General features: G+C 35.3%; 1 protein-coding gene across 8 annotated transcripts in view; it reads right to left on the bottom strand.

Annotated features, from left to right (window-relative positions):
- XIRP2 (xin actin binding repeat containing 2) overlaps positions 1-20,541 on the bottom strand; it is a 101,947-nt gene that overhangs the window by 44,969 nt on the left and 36,437 nt on the right. For all 8 annotated transcript variants that reach the window (XM_068948709.1, XM_068948710.1, XM_068948712.1 and 5 more), the window contains one exon: positions 14,678-14,831. In XM_068948709.1, the coding sequence (XP_068804810.1) occupies positions 14,678-14,831 (154 nt within the window). The remainder of the gene's footprint in view (positions 1-14,677; positions 14,832-20,541) is intronic.

Consider the following 20,541-nt stretch of genomic DNA (forward strand, 5'->3'; position numbering starts at 1 on the left):
GATGATAGAGTTAAAATTACATGTACCACCCTTTTTATTTTTAGCTTTCGTAATTCAAGAGATCAAATTTCCTTTTCTCTGAAGATGTCTATCTTTAAAAGCTGTGAAAAGCAAATATGAGAAAAGAAGGCCCTGGGAGAACTCATAGCAAGACTAAACGAAGAATGGTATACATAGGACTTCACAAAAAATCTACAATAAGATTTCATTGTTCTAGTTCAAAGAAAAGGTAAGAACAAGTTCTAAGCATTTTACCAATATTGTACCTATAGAATTCATGTACTTGGCAGCTCAGTTGGCTTTACTAAATTGATGACATGCAATTTTTGAGAGTTAAAATTGTTCACTGGCCTAAGACTAGATACTTTAATTGCACAAGAAACCTTTAATATTTTACTGGATTGCCAATGACCAACAGAAAATTTTAATATTAGACATTTCAAATAACCCTGATAATTTTTCAGTGTTGTCTTATTTCTTCTGAATTTCTGGAAATTATGAATGAACTAATTACTGGCCATTATAAGGTCTTTCAAAAGAAATAACTTTTACACTCATTTAATTGCAAATTTATTCTCTATATAAAAAGATTAGGAAAACAAACTGGAAAAAATATGCAACTCCTTTTAATGCCAGAAGTTATATTCAGCATAGGGCAGAGTAAGACAGATCAGCATGTACTGTGCTGTACACCTTAAGTTCCACAGAACACATTTAAATAGCCAAAGAAGTGGCCTGAATTCCTGTAACACTTAGCAGCCTGGATCCAATTGTTATAAACAACTAAATTTGAATATTGTGGTTTCAGTGGAGACCTATACTGCATAATCTTGGGTCACTGGAGGAGTTAATTCATTGTAAAATCTATATATCTCAATTAATTTCAAAGAACAAAACTGCAAACTTAGAAGTTGAGTTTGGAGTTATGCTGAAGAATTTTTATTGGTTTTGGGACTAGGAAAAGCCAAATGATAATTCAGTTAAGTGTCAAAGTACATCACAAATACTCTTATAAGAGAAGAAACATCACAGTGTCAGTTAAGTTCACTCTAACCCAAATGATGCAGTCAAAATTCTTAAATCACAGCAGTATGTAACTTACAAATTACTACCCCCCTAGTCTATATATGATAACTAAGCATACCTTTTCACTATAAGCATGCCTATTTTTATACACAGAGAGCCATGGTAATGGCCTTAAAATACTTGATGAACTAGAGCACCTGTGTGTGTGTGCATGTCATTTCTGAATGTTCCTGCATAGTCTATTACTTAGTGTAGTATAATTAAGGGCAAAGCTTTTTAACTGACAGAGCAAGTCCTGACTCAAATGAGCAGCCTCTTTATCCATGTTCATAGTAAATAATCCTGAAGAAAAATGTAACTACATAACATGATGGAGCAAGGAAAAAAGGTAGACCACATATTTCGACCACATATGCTGATTTGAAAAGAAATTGATTTCAGTATTTAGTATCAGTCCTTAAATCTTTTTTCAAAAAAAAATCATGCATTGACATAAAATACATGTGGATTCACATTAGGAATTTTATTCCCAACTAAAGGAGAGGTAATGCTATTTCAGAAATATTAAGCAAAATACTAAGAAAAATTACTGACTAAAATCCCACTATTAAGCAGTATTTTACTGCTCTATGTTAGTATCTTTTTGAAGATACTAACATAGTCATACTTCATATAATATATCACTGAACAGATGTGACAGTACCAGAGATAAAAATTACGCCTTGCAAGATAAATTTTGTTTTCCAGTTGTGTAGTTTTAGAAGTACGACACCACAGAATGCCATTTAAGTTTTGCATCTTAAAAGGCCTGACTCTTAACCTCCGCTTAACCTCTTAACTTAACTTATCTTAACCTGTACTATATAAATACCAGACCATTGGTTGCCTGAAACAAATATGAGCTCATACATATCTCCTCAAAGGATGTATTTCAGAAAGCTCTGAGGGGGAGGGGGTGGGGGGGGAAAAAAGTATTTTGTCAAATAAGGCACTGTTTCTTTAAGAAAATTTAGTTCCCCAATGTTCTCAAAGTCGCTATAATTAGAGCTGATATATCCGACTGGCATTGTCTATCTAAGAACATAAGATATTTAAATCTTTAAGCAGGAGAAGTTCCTCTCAAATTTAGAGATATATATTCATGAAAGACTCTTATTATATACTGCTTATCATTAAATATTTTGTTCTTAACCTACATATACGTTTTGGGACACTATGCAGTAACTTTTGATAATGAAATATATTTTCTTTATGAACATTTTAACCAGCGATAGGGCTTGAATGGCAGAGTTATTTTTGTACACTCTTTATTAAAATATAAATTCAGTTAGATTATTGAATTAGCATTGTATTTATGTGTTCATGCAGTTCATTTATGCTTTTCATCTTGCTGATGATTTGCAGACCCCTGAAATTAAGCAAATCAACTTGTTAGCCACAATTTTGCTAAGAAATCAGTAACTTCTCTGTATTGTCTCAGCTGTCTCCCAACATACAAATAAAATGCCATGAACATACTGGGATGCACTTACCTTTTCTACCATTCGGTGCTAATCAACTGCATTTACAGAAGCGGTATTCTCTTTAGAAGGAAAAATATTCTTTACAAATCCTCTCTAGCAAATTTTTTGTCAATTTTTAAGACAAAGTTCCCAGTCCCCTGAAATATATTGTTTAGTGGAGACCAGCTCCACTGAAGCGTGCACCTCTCCTTTTCTGGAGCAAGTAGATTGGGACAGCTGATTTTATTTTATCCCCACATGTATAGGATGGAACTTGGTGCCTATTTTTAGGGTCTGAGGCCTGTATAGTCTTTGCTAGAGTCAACTTCTTGTTCTGGAAGCCTATCTGTAAAGGCTATCCTACAGTGTCCTTTTGTTTTATATATATGCATGACACAAACATATGTTTAGTCATTCAGATTTTTCCTTACCTACATTGGCTCATTTTTTACCATTATTTTATTTTATTAAGGCAGTAGCTGACAACAGAAGTAAAACATACAGATCAAAAATGTCACCATTTTCTTTTGAAGCACCCACTGTTTAGAGGTCAAACTATGAAATGCAGCAATAAAGGAGACTCTCCAAAATGTTATCTGTTCACCTGTCATAGAGCAGAATGCCAGGTAAGTTGCATCTCCCAAGAGAAGGAAGAAGTCTACAGCACATCTAGGCTTTTTGTCTGTTCACTGTAAGACTAATTAGCTGGCATAGGTGTGCAAAGTCAAATTATGCCTGTAGATAGGCAAGCAACTCTAATTTTCAGTAAAAACCAGCAGACACACATAGAAGAGTGCTTGGCCTTCAGTGCAAACCTAGTCCACTTCTTAATATCTTCACCTGATCCTACTCATCAATTGCATGAGAATAATTCCCTATTTCATTATGCTTATCACAGGGAGGACAGTTGTGTATCACATGCAATAATGATCAGCAAAAGAATTGCTACAGTTTAAAAAAGAAAACTCTAATAGAAGCAGTAAGAATCAGTGAAAGTCAGCTGGAAGGAAAAAACCAAAAGATTTCTAGAGAGCCAAAAGAGAGAGAAAATTGCTCCCCTTCAAGTAAAAACTCTGTATCTTATACCAGAGCTAACCAGAGCAATGGAAAGATTACAAAAATACTTCTGAAACAGAGAAGGATAGTCCACTATAACCCAACCATGTCAGTTAGTTCATTTTCAAAAGACATATGGAATAATGTAATGCTCACCACTACCAGCAAGATATTTATTAGCCATTGTTTTAATTTTCAAAGAATATTTATGAGTTAAAAAGCTTTCTTGGTACTGTTGTGATTCAACAAGGGATTCTTGGATTCTAACTAATTATAAGCATGTGACTAGTTCCATAAAGCACAATGGGAATACTCATGTGTTTAAAGTTAGACATGTGATTAAATTCCTTGCTGAATTGGGGCCAATGAATTTAAAGGACTGTTTTAAAATATACATTTCAATAGACACCTGTGATTAGCCACCTGGGGAGAAAACGTAATAAAGACTATTCTCTTGTTAACTGTAAAACAGGAAAAGCACTTTCTCTTTAAAGCTAGTTGTTTTATAATGTGAAGCTCTCTTGTGATGTTATGATAGACTAAATGCTCTAAGCTATTGATCCCCCCCCCCCAAGACAACAGAAAGCATGGTGTTATCTGATTCTTTCTTTCAGGGATAAGTGTGTGCTTGCAATGAAAAGTTTCGTAAGAAGGGCCTTAGGTTTACCAAGGTGAAGTATGCCTAGAAAAGGCTGCAAACTCTCTCGGTTTTCTTTTGTCGTGTGGGACTCAAATGAGATTGTCAATTTTAGAGAATGTAGTTGTTTTATTAATAATAACTTATATCAATTATATAAAGTGTAACAAATTTTCCACATGTAATAGGACTGGAGAATTCTAGTTTTCTGCTGTTTTTCCAATGATCTAACTAAAGTAGGTATCCCTTATGGGCTTCCTCATGTTTTTATGGTAGGTTAAACATCAGTATGACCATTGTCTTCATTGTTTTTCAGTGGAGACAAGTTGTTAGTACTCAGCTACAGAGCTTTCTGTAAATGTTATTTGATACCTCTTACAGGTAAAAATGTTTTTTGCATAATTGCAACTTTTTTTTAGGGTTTTGCTTTGCTGAAAAATTGAAGCATTGACTGTATCGTCATTTGCTGTGGAAAGTTCAGAACTCATGATGAAGGAAGAAGTAATCTCTGGCTCAGCATTAATTCTTTTCATGTCTGGATTTTTTATTCAAGTGCATAGGTATACATTTCACTGCCTAACTTCAGCCACTGGAAGTTGGAGTTTTCTCCAATGCTTTCACATATTCAAATGAGTCTACAGGGAATTTACTTCTCTTATGACTGTCTGAATGCAAAATGGGTTATTATGCCTCTCACAGGAGCTTAGAAAAACATTATCCCCTACGGGTCTGTCACATTTTTAGAAAAAGCTTTGCATGTAAGAGCCATGAATTGCTGACAGTGCATTTTTATGTAGTTCATGTTCTTTGTTATTCCTGGTGGACTGAAAAAAATGCTTCTGAAACATACTTTGCCCAATTTAGAATCAGAGGCAAGACGGTATGGAAGAGAGAATTCAGTTCTTTTGTTAGGAAGGAAAAAGAGAGTCTTCAAACGAAGAGAGTTTAGAAGGAGAGGGGGGGAAAAAACAAACTACGGTTCTTAGAGCTGTGATTTTTAAAAGATATTGAAAAACTGGAGAGGATAAAGAGAAGAACCACAAAAAATATTCCAAGCTTGACAAATGCAATAAAATGACAGCTTACTATACCTAGTTTATGGAGAAGAAGGGTAGGGGGTGATTTTATCAAAATGTATAACCACCCTTTCAAGAAGAAATGAGCAATTGTTTAAGAGCTCTTTAATTTGGTAGAAGAATAAGGAAAAAATGATAACCAATGGCTGAAAGTTAAACCTGAGAAAAGATCAGGTATTTGATTTGAACAATGAGCATGATAGACCTATATAACAACTGAACACTTGCAACTAGCACCCTGGTCCTTTCCCAGAAGATATGTTCGTATAGTGGCCAAATAATGAAATATCACCGTCTACAACTGTGATCAACAGTTGCTGCCTTATTGGACCAGAGGGCCACAGAAACGGAAAGAGAGGCAACAGAGAGGTGGAGCTGCTGTCACCACCATGGGGTGTGAAAAGTATGTTTGAAAATTGCCAGTCTCTTTGAGCTGGTGGATTTTACTCAGTTAGGTAACAATGGCTTGAAAATGAGCTAGAAATAAGAGAGAAATTAAGTTATAGGAGCAAACAAACGCCCAGTTCTATAAAGCAATTCACTTGACATGCAGAGAAAGAGCAAACACTGCCTTCAAATTGCCTAATATTAGGCAAATATTCAGACTAAAGATGAACATACAAATAGTTAGAATTTTACTAAGAATAAAAATAAAACTACCATCTTTCCAAAGAAATTTAACTGTTACTACAGAATTTGCAAATGTTTTGCAAATTTGCTTTGCAGATAAGTCCTGTTCTTCATGTATACCCACGGGATACTGCATAAGTTACTCTTTGTAAATTTTAGCATGCACAAAAGAGCAAAAATTAATAAATTTATTTATTTTTATATTAGAGAAGCTCTACTCATTTGCTGATCTTTCTGGTTTTGTTAGACTGAAGTTAGAGAAAGAAATGTAGTAAAGAAGGAAAAATATAAATCGCTGTAAAGGTGTGATAGGAAGCAGTCCAACGCTTGTCTAAACATTTTTAAGGGAAGTTTTGAAAAAGCTGGCTGAAGCATTGGGTGGCTAGAGACAGACAAACAAAAGAAGTGCGAATGATGAATTTTTCAGTTTTGGCAAGATAAAATTACTGTAGAAAAGACAGTTATGCATCTTGTGCAAATAAATGCCAGAAAGGATTAATTCGGAACTAGTCCTGAGTTTACCTATAGATAGCTCAGCAAATTGGTACTATGCACTGACGTACCATTTCTCTAGATGTTTCAGATTAAATATAAATCTCTGCCCTGGATTACTAGCAAAACACTCCGAATATCCTCCCTGATTCTCCCTTATTTGCAGCCACATAAATCAAGGATAACTCCACTGAAGTTGATGGAGCTGTAAGATGAGCAAACTACAAACAGAGGGTAAGGCCCATTAACTGCAAAATCCTGTAATTCTTTACATGCATCAGCTTGTGTTAATTCACAGGAATATCACACCAGACAAATCTATCACATGGAAAATAACATTCTTATTAAAGGGTGAAACTAAGCTTATCCTGTCTTCTATTCCAGTACATCAAACAATTTTGCTTGTCGTTTTTATATTACTTGCAAGGTTGTGAGTTTGTTATTCCACTTTATCATCCTTTTGCAAAAGCAATCCCCTTTAACCAATGGGCTGAATCCTGAGTTGACGATTAAACAAGTTTGTTTCAAGTAATTAATTGTTCCCAGTAACATTTAAGTTGTCTGAATCAATGTTTAGCTTAAGTCATTTGAAATGCAAATAACTTTCTGTAAAGCCCTGCAGCCCTAGAGACCAACATACGCTAGCTGTAAATGACTTTAGTGAAGATTTTCTTTTATAAGCTGTACTGGGACAAATTTTCAAACAGGGCAGTGGCCAAAATAGGTATGCAATAGTGTATGCCTCATTAGAGCAAATGAGCAAAATGGTTACTGTAAGCACAGCATCAGAAAAAGAACCTGTGCTACTATGGGCTTTGTAAAGCTTCAACAACAAGCTGCAATTTAAATAAATAAACTGCAGTTCAGAGTCTTATGTCACTTCGTCATGTTCAGTATTTGCCTGCAGTTTGTAGGTACTGGATATGTATGCACTGCATCATGTCTATTGCTGTCATACTGACTAATTTAGCAAACAGTTTCTGCTTGACAGCCTTATTCACTAAAAGCAATGTTGCTACTGCATTAGAAGAAAGAGAAATCGAATTAACTTACACTTCAAATTCCTCAGAGAAAACCCTGCTATTTACAGTAACTTCCTCTTACAATTCTTTTTTAATAAAACAATCGTAAAACATGCCATTCTCAATATTTTCCTTTTTCTTGGTGATAGAACCTAAACTTAAGCCTGTCGGGTTTTTCCAGTTCATAATAGGCACTCAGAAAAATCTTGTTGCAGACTATGCAGAGAACAATTAAAGCTGACACATAACCTAGTAGTTATGTGTCCTAGTAGTACTCCCAAACTAAATACTGTTTATTTTAGTTACAGATACATTTTATGCTACATGATCAGGCCTGTGTTAAGTAGATCAGTTAATAGCACCTTTGGTCCATGAAAGGTAGCACTAGTTTATTGAAATTATTTGCAGTTGAGGAGAGTGTTAGCCTTAAGAGTTCCTCAGTCATGTCAGTCCTGTTGTGACGAGGTCCCTTGGAATAAGCATGTGTTTCTTCCTCAGATACAGACCTAAATATCGTTAGCAGAGCTCTGCCATCTCAAACTTGTATTATTTTAACAGTTTTTGTTGAGGCTACAACTCAATCTCTGGAAATAAGGACACGGTTTCACAACACCAGGGTTTCAGCAGCAGTGGTAACTTCAGGATTCTCCATTTATGGTAGCTCACTCTCCCTCCTGGGCTGCGACGCAGCATCCTCTCAATTGCGCTGGCACAACCGTCTAAAGACCCACACTACAAATTCAAACAATGGCCTTGAGTGAACTGATTCAAGCTGAAAATTAGCTTTTTTTCTTTTTTGGTTAATTTGCTTGTTTTTTCTCAGTCTGGATCAGTTCACAGATCTGGCTCACAATATGCCCTGACAGACTGGTTTGACAGCACAAATGAGAGGCAACATCATTCAGTGCTGTGACAGGCTCAAATGTGAGAGAAGAAAAGAAGAGAAAGAGAAACTCTCCAAGCCAATGTTACCAAAGCTGTGAGGCCTATATACCTGAAGTCTTGTGTAGACAGTGGCTTCACACTTACTGAGAGGGCCCATTTTTGCTCTGGCCTCTTTCTCACTGGATTATAGAATACAGTTGGATTCTAAAAAGTGGAAAGTTCTTAAAAATATTCTTCCTCTTATTTGCTTCATAATCTCATCTGCTACCTTTAGTGACAAAAGGCTTTTCAGTTTTGTCAAATCCACAGAGCTGGCTTATATTTCCGAGTGTAGTCATCAACCAAAACTTACTTATACAGATTTCCTGTTACGTGTGTGTGAACAAAATAAAGTTACTATGGTTAAAAAAAAAAAAAAAAAGACTAGCGAAACGGATAGTAATGTCCAAAATAGGACATAATCTTGAGTATCAGTAAAGCTGAGGTTGGAGGCCTAACATTGGAAGAAAATAGCTAATTAAAAAGAAGAGGGCAAAATGTTTTTTGTAAGTTACTGAAAGTAAATAAACATAACACTTTAGATACTGTATGTACGGAGTTATTTTTTCAAAATAGACCTATGTTTACTGTATTGGTTTTAACTGGTAAATGATTCAGTACTGAAAACCAGAGAAACTGTCACTCCTCCTTTAAAAGACCATGGCAGGGATATTTGAGTGTCACAGTAATTTATATACAAAGCAGGTAATGACAGTATTAGCTATGAAGCTCACTGAAGTTTACTCTTCCCTTTGATCTGTTAGATTTCAGAATTGCTAAACATGCACTCTTAACATTTTCTGATCCAAAAAACAGTGGAGTCAGTAATAGGTTGATACTATATAGACGGATTATTAATTTTGTTGGGAGAGTGAACAAGTCTTTTTATGCTATTACACAGGTAAGCTGTTGTTTTACATACTAAGGGTGAAGTCCTAGATGCCCTGCAGTCAATGAGAGATTTGCTGTGAACAGCAGTTGGCCCAGAATTTTGTCCCTTGACTTTAGAATGAATATTTTTCTATTGTAGTTTCTAAATTTCTAGAAGCTCCTAGATGTAGGAAAGCAATGGCAGGATCAAAGAAAAATAAAGGTCTGTAGTAAGGATTCAGTGGTTGAAAGGATTGTTTTTTTAAAAAACACTTTTCTTAGCTACAGCATGACAATAAAACCAAGAAACCAAACAAAAGGTTTCTTGTAATTCACTAAAACTGAATTTTTTTTTTCCTTTTGACAGGAAATAATTGTTTCTATCTTGAATGTTGAACTCTACATTCCTGAAATGTAGCTGAACAATGCAAGTATTCACTTACGATTAGACATATGATTTAAATGTTCAATTCGGTCCAAGATATTAGAAAAGTAGTATTCTTTCAGGTTGTGTTTCATCTTTAATGTTATCTGATGATGTAATTTTACTTAAATTCTGCATTAAAATGTAACTGAAATCAAACTAGCTAACTAGCAGGTAACCATTACAAATGCATAGGAGCTTCTTACAGTCTTCCAAGATGTAGATTTATGACTTGCCTTGTGATAAACATCATGAGTGGCCCTTTCATGCATATTTCTCAGAATAGTAAACTTCCCTCAGCTTGAAATTCCAAGCAGTCTCCAAATGCAGTTTGGGAATCTGCTGTGACTCAGTGACTATAACAGTAAGTTGATGTGTGTCTGGGACGAGGTTCAAAGAAGTATCGTATGTTCTTTCCTCATGTTGCTTCATTTCACCAAGATGAAACTTTTATTCAAGTCATAAAATATATATAGCATGTGCCTTAAGGAAAGTTGGCGAAAAGTGATCTTATCACTGGAGATTTCATTGAGGTGGAAGAAACAGACCCAGCCCCGTTAATTTGGATCACTTCATTCTTTGCTCTCTGCAGTATTAATGACATAATGTTCGTGTTTGACTGTTCTTCCATTCCTGAGCTGATTCTGGTTTTTTGTTTAAAAACTGCATTCAACTACAGTGTTAATAGTCTCCAGTAATGGGTGTAAGTACTCAGAAGGGGACACGTGAATAGATCCCTAACTCTATTACATGTGCGAGCGTGGATTATTATCCCTATTTTACTGAATAAGAATCTGAAGAAGAGAGTGAGATTAAGAGATTTGATTAAGATTATATAGCAAGTTACTGCAATCTCCCCAGAAGGAACAAATTGTTAAAAATATAATAGAGCACTTGTCAGTCGAAACAGCAGAGCCACATTTATCAAACTATTTTTTCCTGTGACCCATCTTTTAAGGGAGCTCTTATCATTCACCTACTAATCTCTGCTTGAAGCTGCAAATATCTGCTCCAAGATTGTGAGCAGAGGAGGATCTATTCTGCACCTCTTTATGTATCTCTTTCACCATTCCACAATGTGGGAAAAGCTGTATTAGAGGGGAAGAATGGGGCTATTCTGTAGGTCCGTCAGCTTAACAGGCAGTCTCGGTCCAAACCCCACCCCCCATCTTTGTGCGCTGAATAGTCTTTCTGATGTGAAGGATGTAAGAAAGGAAAAAAAGGTGTTATCACAACTTCAACCTACTTAATAATTTTAAGTTTCCTTCTTCAATATAGCAAGGATACTAATTTTATTTATGCTGACATTTAACGTGTTTTGTTTTCTGTAATAATAGCAGTTTGAGGTGACACTGACTGAAATGCTACAGCATTTCTAAATAGACCCCATCAGAAAAAAAGCTTGCTTCCAGACAGTTGATTATCAAAGGAAACAAACAGCACAAAAAGATGGTCTGAATTCATCCCTGATTTACATGAGCTTTTAGTGTTGGTTCTAATGTCCTCCCTGGGTTGAAGAAAATTCTCAGAAAGGAAATTATATTAATGGAAAATGGAACCAGTTACTCACCAAACAGTAAACTGGTTGAAGTAATAGTCATGATAGACAACAGTCTGATCCTACTTGAGCAATGCAGCTTAGAAGCATTTTTTTAACTGTTTAAAATAATGCATGCCTCCAAAGTGTACACATTCCTAATTCTACACGTAGTGTACATCATTTGAAAAAAGACTAAGATTACAGGAGTATTTCTGTTCTCATGTAATCCTTTGGAAATAAACACCCGTCCTTTAAAAAAGCACTAACTACAATACTATATTTAAAGTCTGAAAAATAGATTTCCTGTGGGGGTCCAAAGAAAAAAAGCATGGTAGATAGATGCAGTATTTGGAGTCTAGATGCAGTATTTGGAGTCTGTCTTTCTGAATCAGACTTGATCCCCTTTTATTATATATCAGGAATTAAAAACAACATAATCTGAATGATCTAAATCTTTATAGTCCTCCTCACCTTACCAGATTATGGAGTTCTTGCAAATTTGCTTGGTTCTGGAGGATGCAAACAACAAAAGAGCATGCTCTCCATATACACTGAATCATTCGTTAAGGCCTGAGAAAGATTTCTTTTTTCTTCCACTTTTTAGCCTGTTTACCTACCTGCCTATTGACAGGTTTTTCCATTGCTCAAAGCTCGACTTAGTACTGCAAGGTATAAGTCATAAGTACAGCAATGGTATAAGTCATAAGTATCACATACTTAATTTCACACCAGCTTTCCGTGTATTACAGACCTAACTTCCTTGCATTCTGTCTCTGACATATGTGACCATCTATTTGAGTTTCTAATCTTCCACAATCAGCTCCTGTGAAACAGAGCTCAACAAACACAGCAGCGAAACATTAGTGATACCTTTGCGTAATTACTGTTACCCATAATGTTTGCACTAGCAACTTTTAATTTTTAATTAAAAATCTAGGTGCAAGACAGCTTCAGAATATCTGTATCTGTTTTAAGGTTTGTCTAAACCAGATCTAAAATTACACTGCTTAGATCACACCATGCATAGAGCTTAGATTTCAACTCATACTGTAGCATGTACTAAGCTAACTTGTCTTGTACTGCCCTGAGTTTGGAAATATATTTCTTAGCCCAAACTATATTGATCTGGCAGTATAATCTAAAACTACATCTATAAATCCTGCTTCAGGATTACACACTCTCAGAGAAACACTGAAAGAGAACATTTAAAGAGTTCATTCAAAATTTCCAGTATATGTGGCCAGCAACTATGGTGTGAGAAGCGGTAAGACCACAATTAAATAAAAACTCACTTTGTAGTTCTGGAAAGATTCAGCTCTCTTCAGATTTGGTGCAACTATCACAGTAATCTTCTATTTTGGACATATGTTCATTTAAGAGCCTTGCTCTGACATAGAAAGAGTTAAACATTTTGTTCATCTTAAAAAACAGTCACACTGTAAAATGTTTTGCAAGTCCATAAATACATTAAATAATTATTATTTCCTCTGTACCATATAGGATGTTGGGATAACAATTAAACAAGATTATAGAACAGAATTGCTGAATAGACCTGTATATTCTAAACCTTATGGGAAGAAAAAGATGAGACTTTAAGGTAATAACTTTTTCAATGTCTTTTATAGAATGCTTGCATTTCTGTACATTTTATTGTAAATGAAGTTCCCTTTGCAAACAAGGTGTAAAGCTGGGCAAGTATCAATATAATTTTGGGTCTCAAAACTAATGTCATATTTCAGCTCAGAGGGCATGCTTGCATCTAAATTATAAAACTCTGAAGATGGCAGAGTAGATTCTACTATCACTCAGTTTTTAAACAATAGAATTCCACTTTTTTCACTATAGTTACTCCTGATTTCCCGTGGTGAAATTAGATTAAGTTTACAGATAATCAGTAGGATTAGGATCAAATTAAAGAGTTAATTGTGAAAATTAACAAGTGGATGTAATAAAAGTAATGTTCAACAGGCAAATCAACTTGACTTCTGAATGCCTTGTGCAGAGCAAGAATGTGTGCTGCTAACGGAAATACTCATTCTTTTAGAAAGAATCCTGTATCTGATGCTGGCCAACACATTCTTGAATGATCCGGAATCAAAAACCTCTGGCATATCTAGGAACAGAGACTAGGAAAAAATTTAATGAAAATTTGAATCTCAAGTCAGAGGTAACACCTCAGGCTACAAAACCATTCAATGCTGTATAAATATGTTATGCTTATGATACTGAAAGAACTAACAGACATGATTCAATTTTTGGACAATCAGCACTGTATTTCCAATCCAGAAGTTAAAGGAATACTGCTGTTCTACAAGAAATGAGATACAGGTATTGGGCTAAACTATATAAAACTGTCATGATACTGCATGAAATCACAGAATGAGATTGAGACCATTAAAATAATTTTCTAAATCAAGATTTGTCCTGAACTCATCAAAGCTTGCGAATACAAGGCTAATGAGACTTACAAGCTAACCTCTTTTATCACTTGCCCTTTATCCAAAGATTCTTATCATGTTGCTACACTAGCAATGCAGAGGTGTAAGTGAAAATAGAATTTCTTCACTTAGTGTCCTACTGAACTGATTCCTTCACTACTGCATATTCTCTTTTTAAGTACTATTTAGAGATGACTTACTATCTTTATTGTCAATTTGATGATGTGTGCAATTTACACACAGAAAATCAAAACTAAACTTTACATTATTAGTATTTTAAAAAGACATTGCCAAATTCAGACTATTTCCACCAAAATAGAAAATCAAGTTATTGCTTTTTCATGAGTGAGGACTGGTGTCTGTATTTTTATTTATTATATTTATTTTTATGTCTGTATTTATGACAGGAGTAAACTTTGTGCTGTTAAGATTTTAATAACATTTTGCAACATTAAGAAATTTAAATTATATAGAACATATTTTCAAAACATATGATACCATTCTGTCATGTTTTATCAAAAATTACTAAACAGGCCTAGGACGATTGTCCAAAAAAAGGAAAAGATGGAAAGCTGGTTTTGCATGAATGAGTACACTACATTCTTTTACTGAGAGCAGTCCTGATGCTATTACTGTGATTCCCCATTGTCACTTTGATCAAGTGCATTGTTTAATTTGTATGTGAAGAAATTAATTCATTGTTTTATCTGACATTACCAGCACACATTTGAGAGAATAGCCGACGAAAAGGGGGGTGTGGGGATAAAGAGATAGTCATGTAGTGAGCTGTTTTTGCAGTAATGCCAGTGACCTCCCCTTGCACACATTACTTTATAAGTATAATTACAATCATATAATTAGAGATTTCAAGTATGTTCACATACTAGCGTGTCGTATACTCTGACATAAAATAACCCAGAACCAAATATTGTAGCCTCAATGCTATTTCTCTGTTAAAACAAAACAAAACACAGATACATACACTCTTTGATACCTTGGACTATGAAAGCAAGAAATCAGATCAAAGTTGTAATGCTAACCTTCAGAGTTGTTGTTCCGGCCATTTGCTGATGACATCTTGTCGAAGACACTTTTCCCACTTTTCACGTGTGACTCTTTCAGGGAAATGCTGGAATGGCTCCCAGGCTGATTCTTAAATGTTGGCGAATGTGAACTTCTCTCAGTTTCTACTTCCTGTTAGAAGACATTAAGGGGATGTGTGTTTAAAGCTATCGGTAGGAAACAGATGTGGTTTTCTTGGGGAGGAGGGTTTATAAAGAGGCAGCATATTAGAAGGGAGGTGCTATTATGAAAGTGATGTTCTTCAGCATGCTATAGAGTAAATCTCTGTAACAACAGAGAACAATGCCTGGCAATACCTTGCAGTTTTCATTTGCCATTTCTTTCATGTACTTTTTTGCCACAAGAGAAAAGTGTTGGTGGTAAGAATCAGAATGAAAGACGCCAGCTGTTCATTTAAACACTATTTGTACACAGAAAAGTTGACAGAGGGAATTTATTAATTTATTTAATTAGCATATAAAAACAGGTAAAAACATTAAATGATGGGTTAGAGACCAGATGTACATGGGCATTTGTGATTCAGAAATGTGTTTTTCAACTCTACTATGATACATCAACTGAATTCGATTCCTCACAATAGAGGATCAATGTTCCATACAGGTAATTTACACAATAGTACCACTTCAGCACACTGTGGCCTTAGCCCTCTGGAACAAAATGAGTAAATTATTTCCCAGCCAAACTTCATTGTGCTAAGTTGGTGCTTTTCCTTCCATCCCTGTGATATACCACTTAGTATGGAACAGCACAGTGCATTGGAGACAAAGGCTGTGAAATCTGGACTGAAGCTCTTATATTAAGTAAGCAACTGAAACATCTGTGGTAGTAAAAATGAACTTTATATTGCAAGGGAATAAGATGAAAGGACTCTCTGTGCTGGGTCACTTTTGCTAGCCCACATATAAAGAGGATACTTTTCCTGGACTACTGTAGGTAGAGATGCAACCAGTAAGTCACTTGCATATACAGCATTTTAAGTGTGCTATGACTTAAGTTGTATATAAATGGAATCTACCAGATCGTTGCTTTTCGAACATATTTATAGTGTGTGAGTTTTCTTCATGGATTTTCATTTTCATATTTATCATCTTGAAACTTACAGTGCAATGAAAATTAATCTGAGTTATAATCTAAAATAAACATTTTGCTACCTTCTACTTTTTATAGTAATAGCATACTGTCTTAAAGAATTTTAAAGCCTTAACTCACAAAATGACAGGATGAAGCTCACAAAGTGGCGCGTAAGTAATTGAGTGTTTTGTGTCTAAATACCTAAATATATGAAAAAGGGTTTTTTCTAAAAAAGCAGTTAATCCATCATATGAATTTTTCTGTAACTCCAGTTGTAAAAACTATTCCCATAACAGATGAATAGCAGTGAAGCAGAAGTTGTTCAGACCAAAAATGTAGACGCCTCCAGAATGCTTATGTTCTAAGCAGAAACCAAAATCTTGAAGTATTGTTTCACTCATAGTCTGTGGGACCCTAATAAACCCTAGTTGTAGCTGCAGAATTGCTTTTGTGGCCTTGTCGAGTCAGATTTGATCTGCTGGTAGAACTCACTGTCCTGGCTCAGTTACATTAGCACAATTTTATGTTATTCCAGCAGTGTAAAGCACCTGAAAATGGACATACCTTACATTTATGTGTACTGTAAAATTTCTTCCACAGCCACACTGATCTGTATGCAAGACTTTCAGAAGGGCTTAGTCATTGATCAGTGAGATTTAAAAATATGCTTTCTTGACAAAGTACGAGCTTCCAGTTGTTAATTATATGGATCTATCCTCTGCCAAAAGTACCTCGGGAGCTCTTCGAAGCTCAGCCCTAAACTTTGTATTAAGTATGAACCTGTGGCTTTAGAAGGATGGTAAGGTGTCATGTCTGCGGTGAACAGAGGTCTCCGAGTACACATGTAAGTTCCTCTAAACTCATTTTTTCTAGTTAATAAGATACCAGTCAAGTCCTGAGGAGCACTAGAAGGAAGATATGGCCCTCAGGATCTCTATATGAAGCCATGGTGAGTACCAGTCTTTCAAGACTTTATTTAAAATTCATTTCTGTTAGCTAAAAGCAGTTCAAAAGTCTGGTAGTGAGTTGCTGTTAGGAAGTTAGAAATCTGAACCAGTGAATGAATCTGGGAGGAGGAACCTCAATAAAATAAAACACATTAAGGAAAAGATAATGTATATTTATTTGGATGCCATTTTTTAGTAGCAGATTCATTATAAGGCATCCTATTTTATACCATACTGAAGTTAGTTTCAATCTAGTCTAGGAATAGCGTTTAGTAAGCTAGAGCAACACAAATGTATAATCATTTGTACATTGCTAAATAATTCTGTGAAAGTAGTCTGCTGGAATAATTAAGTAAAAGTTGATGCACTAGATTAATTTAGAGATTGGTATTCTTAGAAGTAGATTGTGTTATCAAATTATGTTGCAGTTGGCTGTTATAATTTTGGCACGTATAATTATATGCATGAAGATATATATGTCTGTTTTCAAAGAAAAGTTGTTAAATTATAATGATGTATTAGAAATAAATAAGCAAGACTTTCTTCTGTCCTGTGTCTAAATAACAGTCAGTCAGGTATTTGAAGTATATTGAGAAAAAGACAATAAACAGCTGTCTGATTGTTATTAATTGCTAAATTACATGAGAACTCTGCTTTCTCTGGTCTCATAGATGACCAACATACACCAGAGAAGAGTGGAAAATTGGGAAATAAGTTGTCTATTGGGATAGTTTCTTCATAACCTCAATAAGCACTTGCTGATTTAGAAGCAATTGTAACTCTTTCAGTGTGTTTTTATCCAGTCTTCAGTGTAACTGATTTTATTATATATAAACTCATCAAATGCTTTATTGCATTCTACTATTCTCCTCTTTAAAATTATATCTCTTGGTATGGAGCTCCACAGGTCAGTTGTGTTCTTTAAAAATTATTTCATTTTATCAACATTAAATGTGCTACATTTTTCATTTCAGCTTTTGCCCCCTAGTCTTCTAGTATAAGAAAAGGATAAAGAGAGCTCTAACGAACTCTGCACAGAGCAGTCCCAGCCACCCTCACACTCAGAATCTACTTCATGTTCCCATCTGAAATCCACAGTATTCCAGGTGGTCAGGACGTAATTTGTTTCTGCGATGTTGATGGGAGTTGGCTGGTTGAAGCCTTGGCCACTGCCAGAGAACTGAGGTTTTAAGAAGCAAGACTTTGGCAGTTTCAGTCTCAAAGAATGTAAGACTTGCAATTTCTACCTTAAATGTTTGGAAATGAGTCCACAGTACTCACCTGCTATATTCCACTCGTTCAAATGTAGATGATTAAGACAAAATGTGCAAATACTTTGCAGAAGCACATTTAGGTTCACTGTGTTTCCAGAAATAATTAAGATCTTTAGGAACTGCACAAAAATTTCTATTCTGACTACGACAAGAAGTCTATTTAGTCCAGCATTTCTTCTCTAGCAGTAGCAAGGTAATGGATTATCAGGGAGAGAGAATAAATAATCACACACTTACACAGTGATCCTTCCGTGGCATAAGAACCTTTCTAAGCTTCTCGTGATGCAAAGTTTCTTTTAAGAGGGTGTATGATTATTAGCTAGCAACTGACACTCCAGTAAAAACTAAAGATTAAAATAGGATCCCGGAGGAGTTTGTCATCTTGGAATAACACGGAACCAAAATTAGCTTGTTGCGAGGATCAAAAGGAGCATGTATACCTTAGGCTATTTCTTCATCTGACAGAGGTCAAAGAAAGCAACTAATGTAGTTGTTAACCTGAAATAATTTGAATGAATGAAATGGCAGTTAGAGGTGAGTGGAGCAACAGTCTAATATAGCCTGTGTATTAGTCAAGCTCTCCGTTAATGCTGCACCCTCAGGCCCTCTATTGTAGCTTAAAGCAAAGATATTTCTGAAGAAAGTCCAAAATTGTGAAAATACAAAAGGCTCAATGAGCTATTGAGAAGATGAAACAAAAGCCTCATCACCAGATGAGTCATAGAGATCATCTTTTTGTTAGCCTCGTCCACTCTCAGTTGGGAGGATTAAAAAGAAAAAATCTCAGGTAGACTTTCCAAGTGAAAACATTCTACAGTTGCTCATTGCCAACTTAACCTTATTAAAAAAGTGTCAGATTATGTCAATATACAATTAGAAGTACATTTATTTAGTTGTTAAAATCAAACTGGTTGCCATACTTCAGAAACCATTCCAAAGCAACTGTGGGGCCACTAATTACAAAGTATGTAACTATTTTTTCCAAATTTCAGTATTCCGCGTTTTCGTGCAAGTTCTTCATCATTATAGAAGAACACATTTACCAATTAAAAACAAATAAATTAGTGAACTTCTGCACTTTAGCTATATTAAATATGCCAAACTCTGCAGTTTTTTTTATCTACATACATACTGTGAATGATAAGAAGCCCACTCACAGATAAAATAGAGTAAATAAGTCCAGGCAAGCCACCTGGCAGGTTTATATTGTTCTGCTTTGTTTCTGTTTTGCAAGCTTGCAATTTAGTACTATAGCTCTACAGCTATTTCCCTTGTAATATCTACTAGCTCCCTTTAAAATTACACTAAATGTTAAAGGCATGACTCTAACAGTTGAATGCTCTGAAATATTTTTGGTGTGATTTAGGAGAGCTCCTTCCTGTACGTTTGACTCTTCTGCCAAGGAGTGACTTAACCTAACATGCCAGGATATGAACTACAATAGCTGAAGGACCAGCACATGCCCACTCATGCTGTCCTTCTAAAAAGCAGTGGGAATATCCAAAAAAGAAGTGGGCAGACAGTTGGTCTGGTGACTTCATAAATCTCTCCAGCAAGCTTTTGCAAAACTCCTTTGTCAGAGCCCTTAGTTGCTTAAATGGCATACATTTTCCAAATGTACTACATTCATTAGGCTATTTCCTTTTCTCTTATTTGCAGACAACTTTATTTTTGTATACTAATTTAATACTACCCATGTATATGATTTCACTGAAGTAACTCCTTTCAGATTAAGGTACTATATACTATGTAGAAGAAGCAGCAAAATTTGACCCCTGGATCCTACATTGGATAGTATTTTGCAGAAACTTAAAAAAAAGAAAACATTTTTAGTGCACTGCAACTTAATCCTCAACATTTTTAGTGCACTGCAACTTAATCCTCAAATAGAACCGTTACAGAGAAAGTAATATAAAATAAATTGCAAAAACTGTTTCATAGTAACATATAATCAATTCATACATTCACCTTGAATTTTGAGAAACTAATAGTGACCAAGCAGTATGGTGTTAAATGGTGTGCATCACTGGCAATCAAGAATAATTTTGATTTACTCATCTTTAATAAATCACCACTTTTCTCATAGTCCCCTGATAACTCTTATCTTAGATATGTTTTGTACTTCATTTCTTGATCTCTATTGCTTTTTTGCAAGAATGTTCTTTCCAGTATACGTACAATAAGTTATACGTTGTAGAAACTCATGATTTAGTAACAATGTGTGTAACTCTATGAGTTATGGTACCTTTGCTTGAGAGTAGCTGAAAGATTTCTTGCATGATGTGTCAGCATTAAAACAAATGACTGATTGGACTGTAGAGGCTAAGGATGTCTTATTACGGCAAGTATTGTAAAACCCTCTTGCGGAAAAAACGCCTACATCACCACCTATCCTCAGATATCTAGTCACATTAGTGTCCCTGCCCCTCCAAGGGCAACACTGTTATGCTCATATGGAGGTGAACATGAAAGGAAATCTTGAATACAGTGGATGGTAATTTCAGCAGATGGGCCAGGCACAACAGCCAA

The sequence above is a fragment of the Struthio camelus genome, chromosome 6 (assembly GCF_040807025.1).
Source record: "Struthio camelus isolate bStrCam1 chromosome 6, bStrCam1.hap1, whole genome shotgun sequence".
Classification (NCBI taxonomy): Eukaryota; Metazoa; Chordata; class Aves; order Struthioniformes; family Struthionidae; genus Struthio; species Struthio camelus.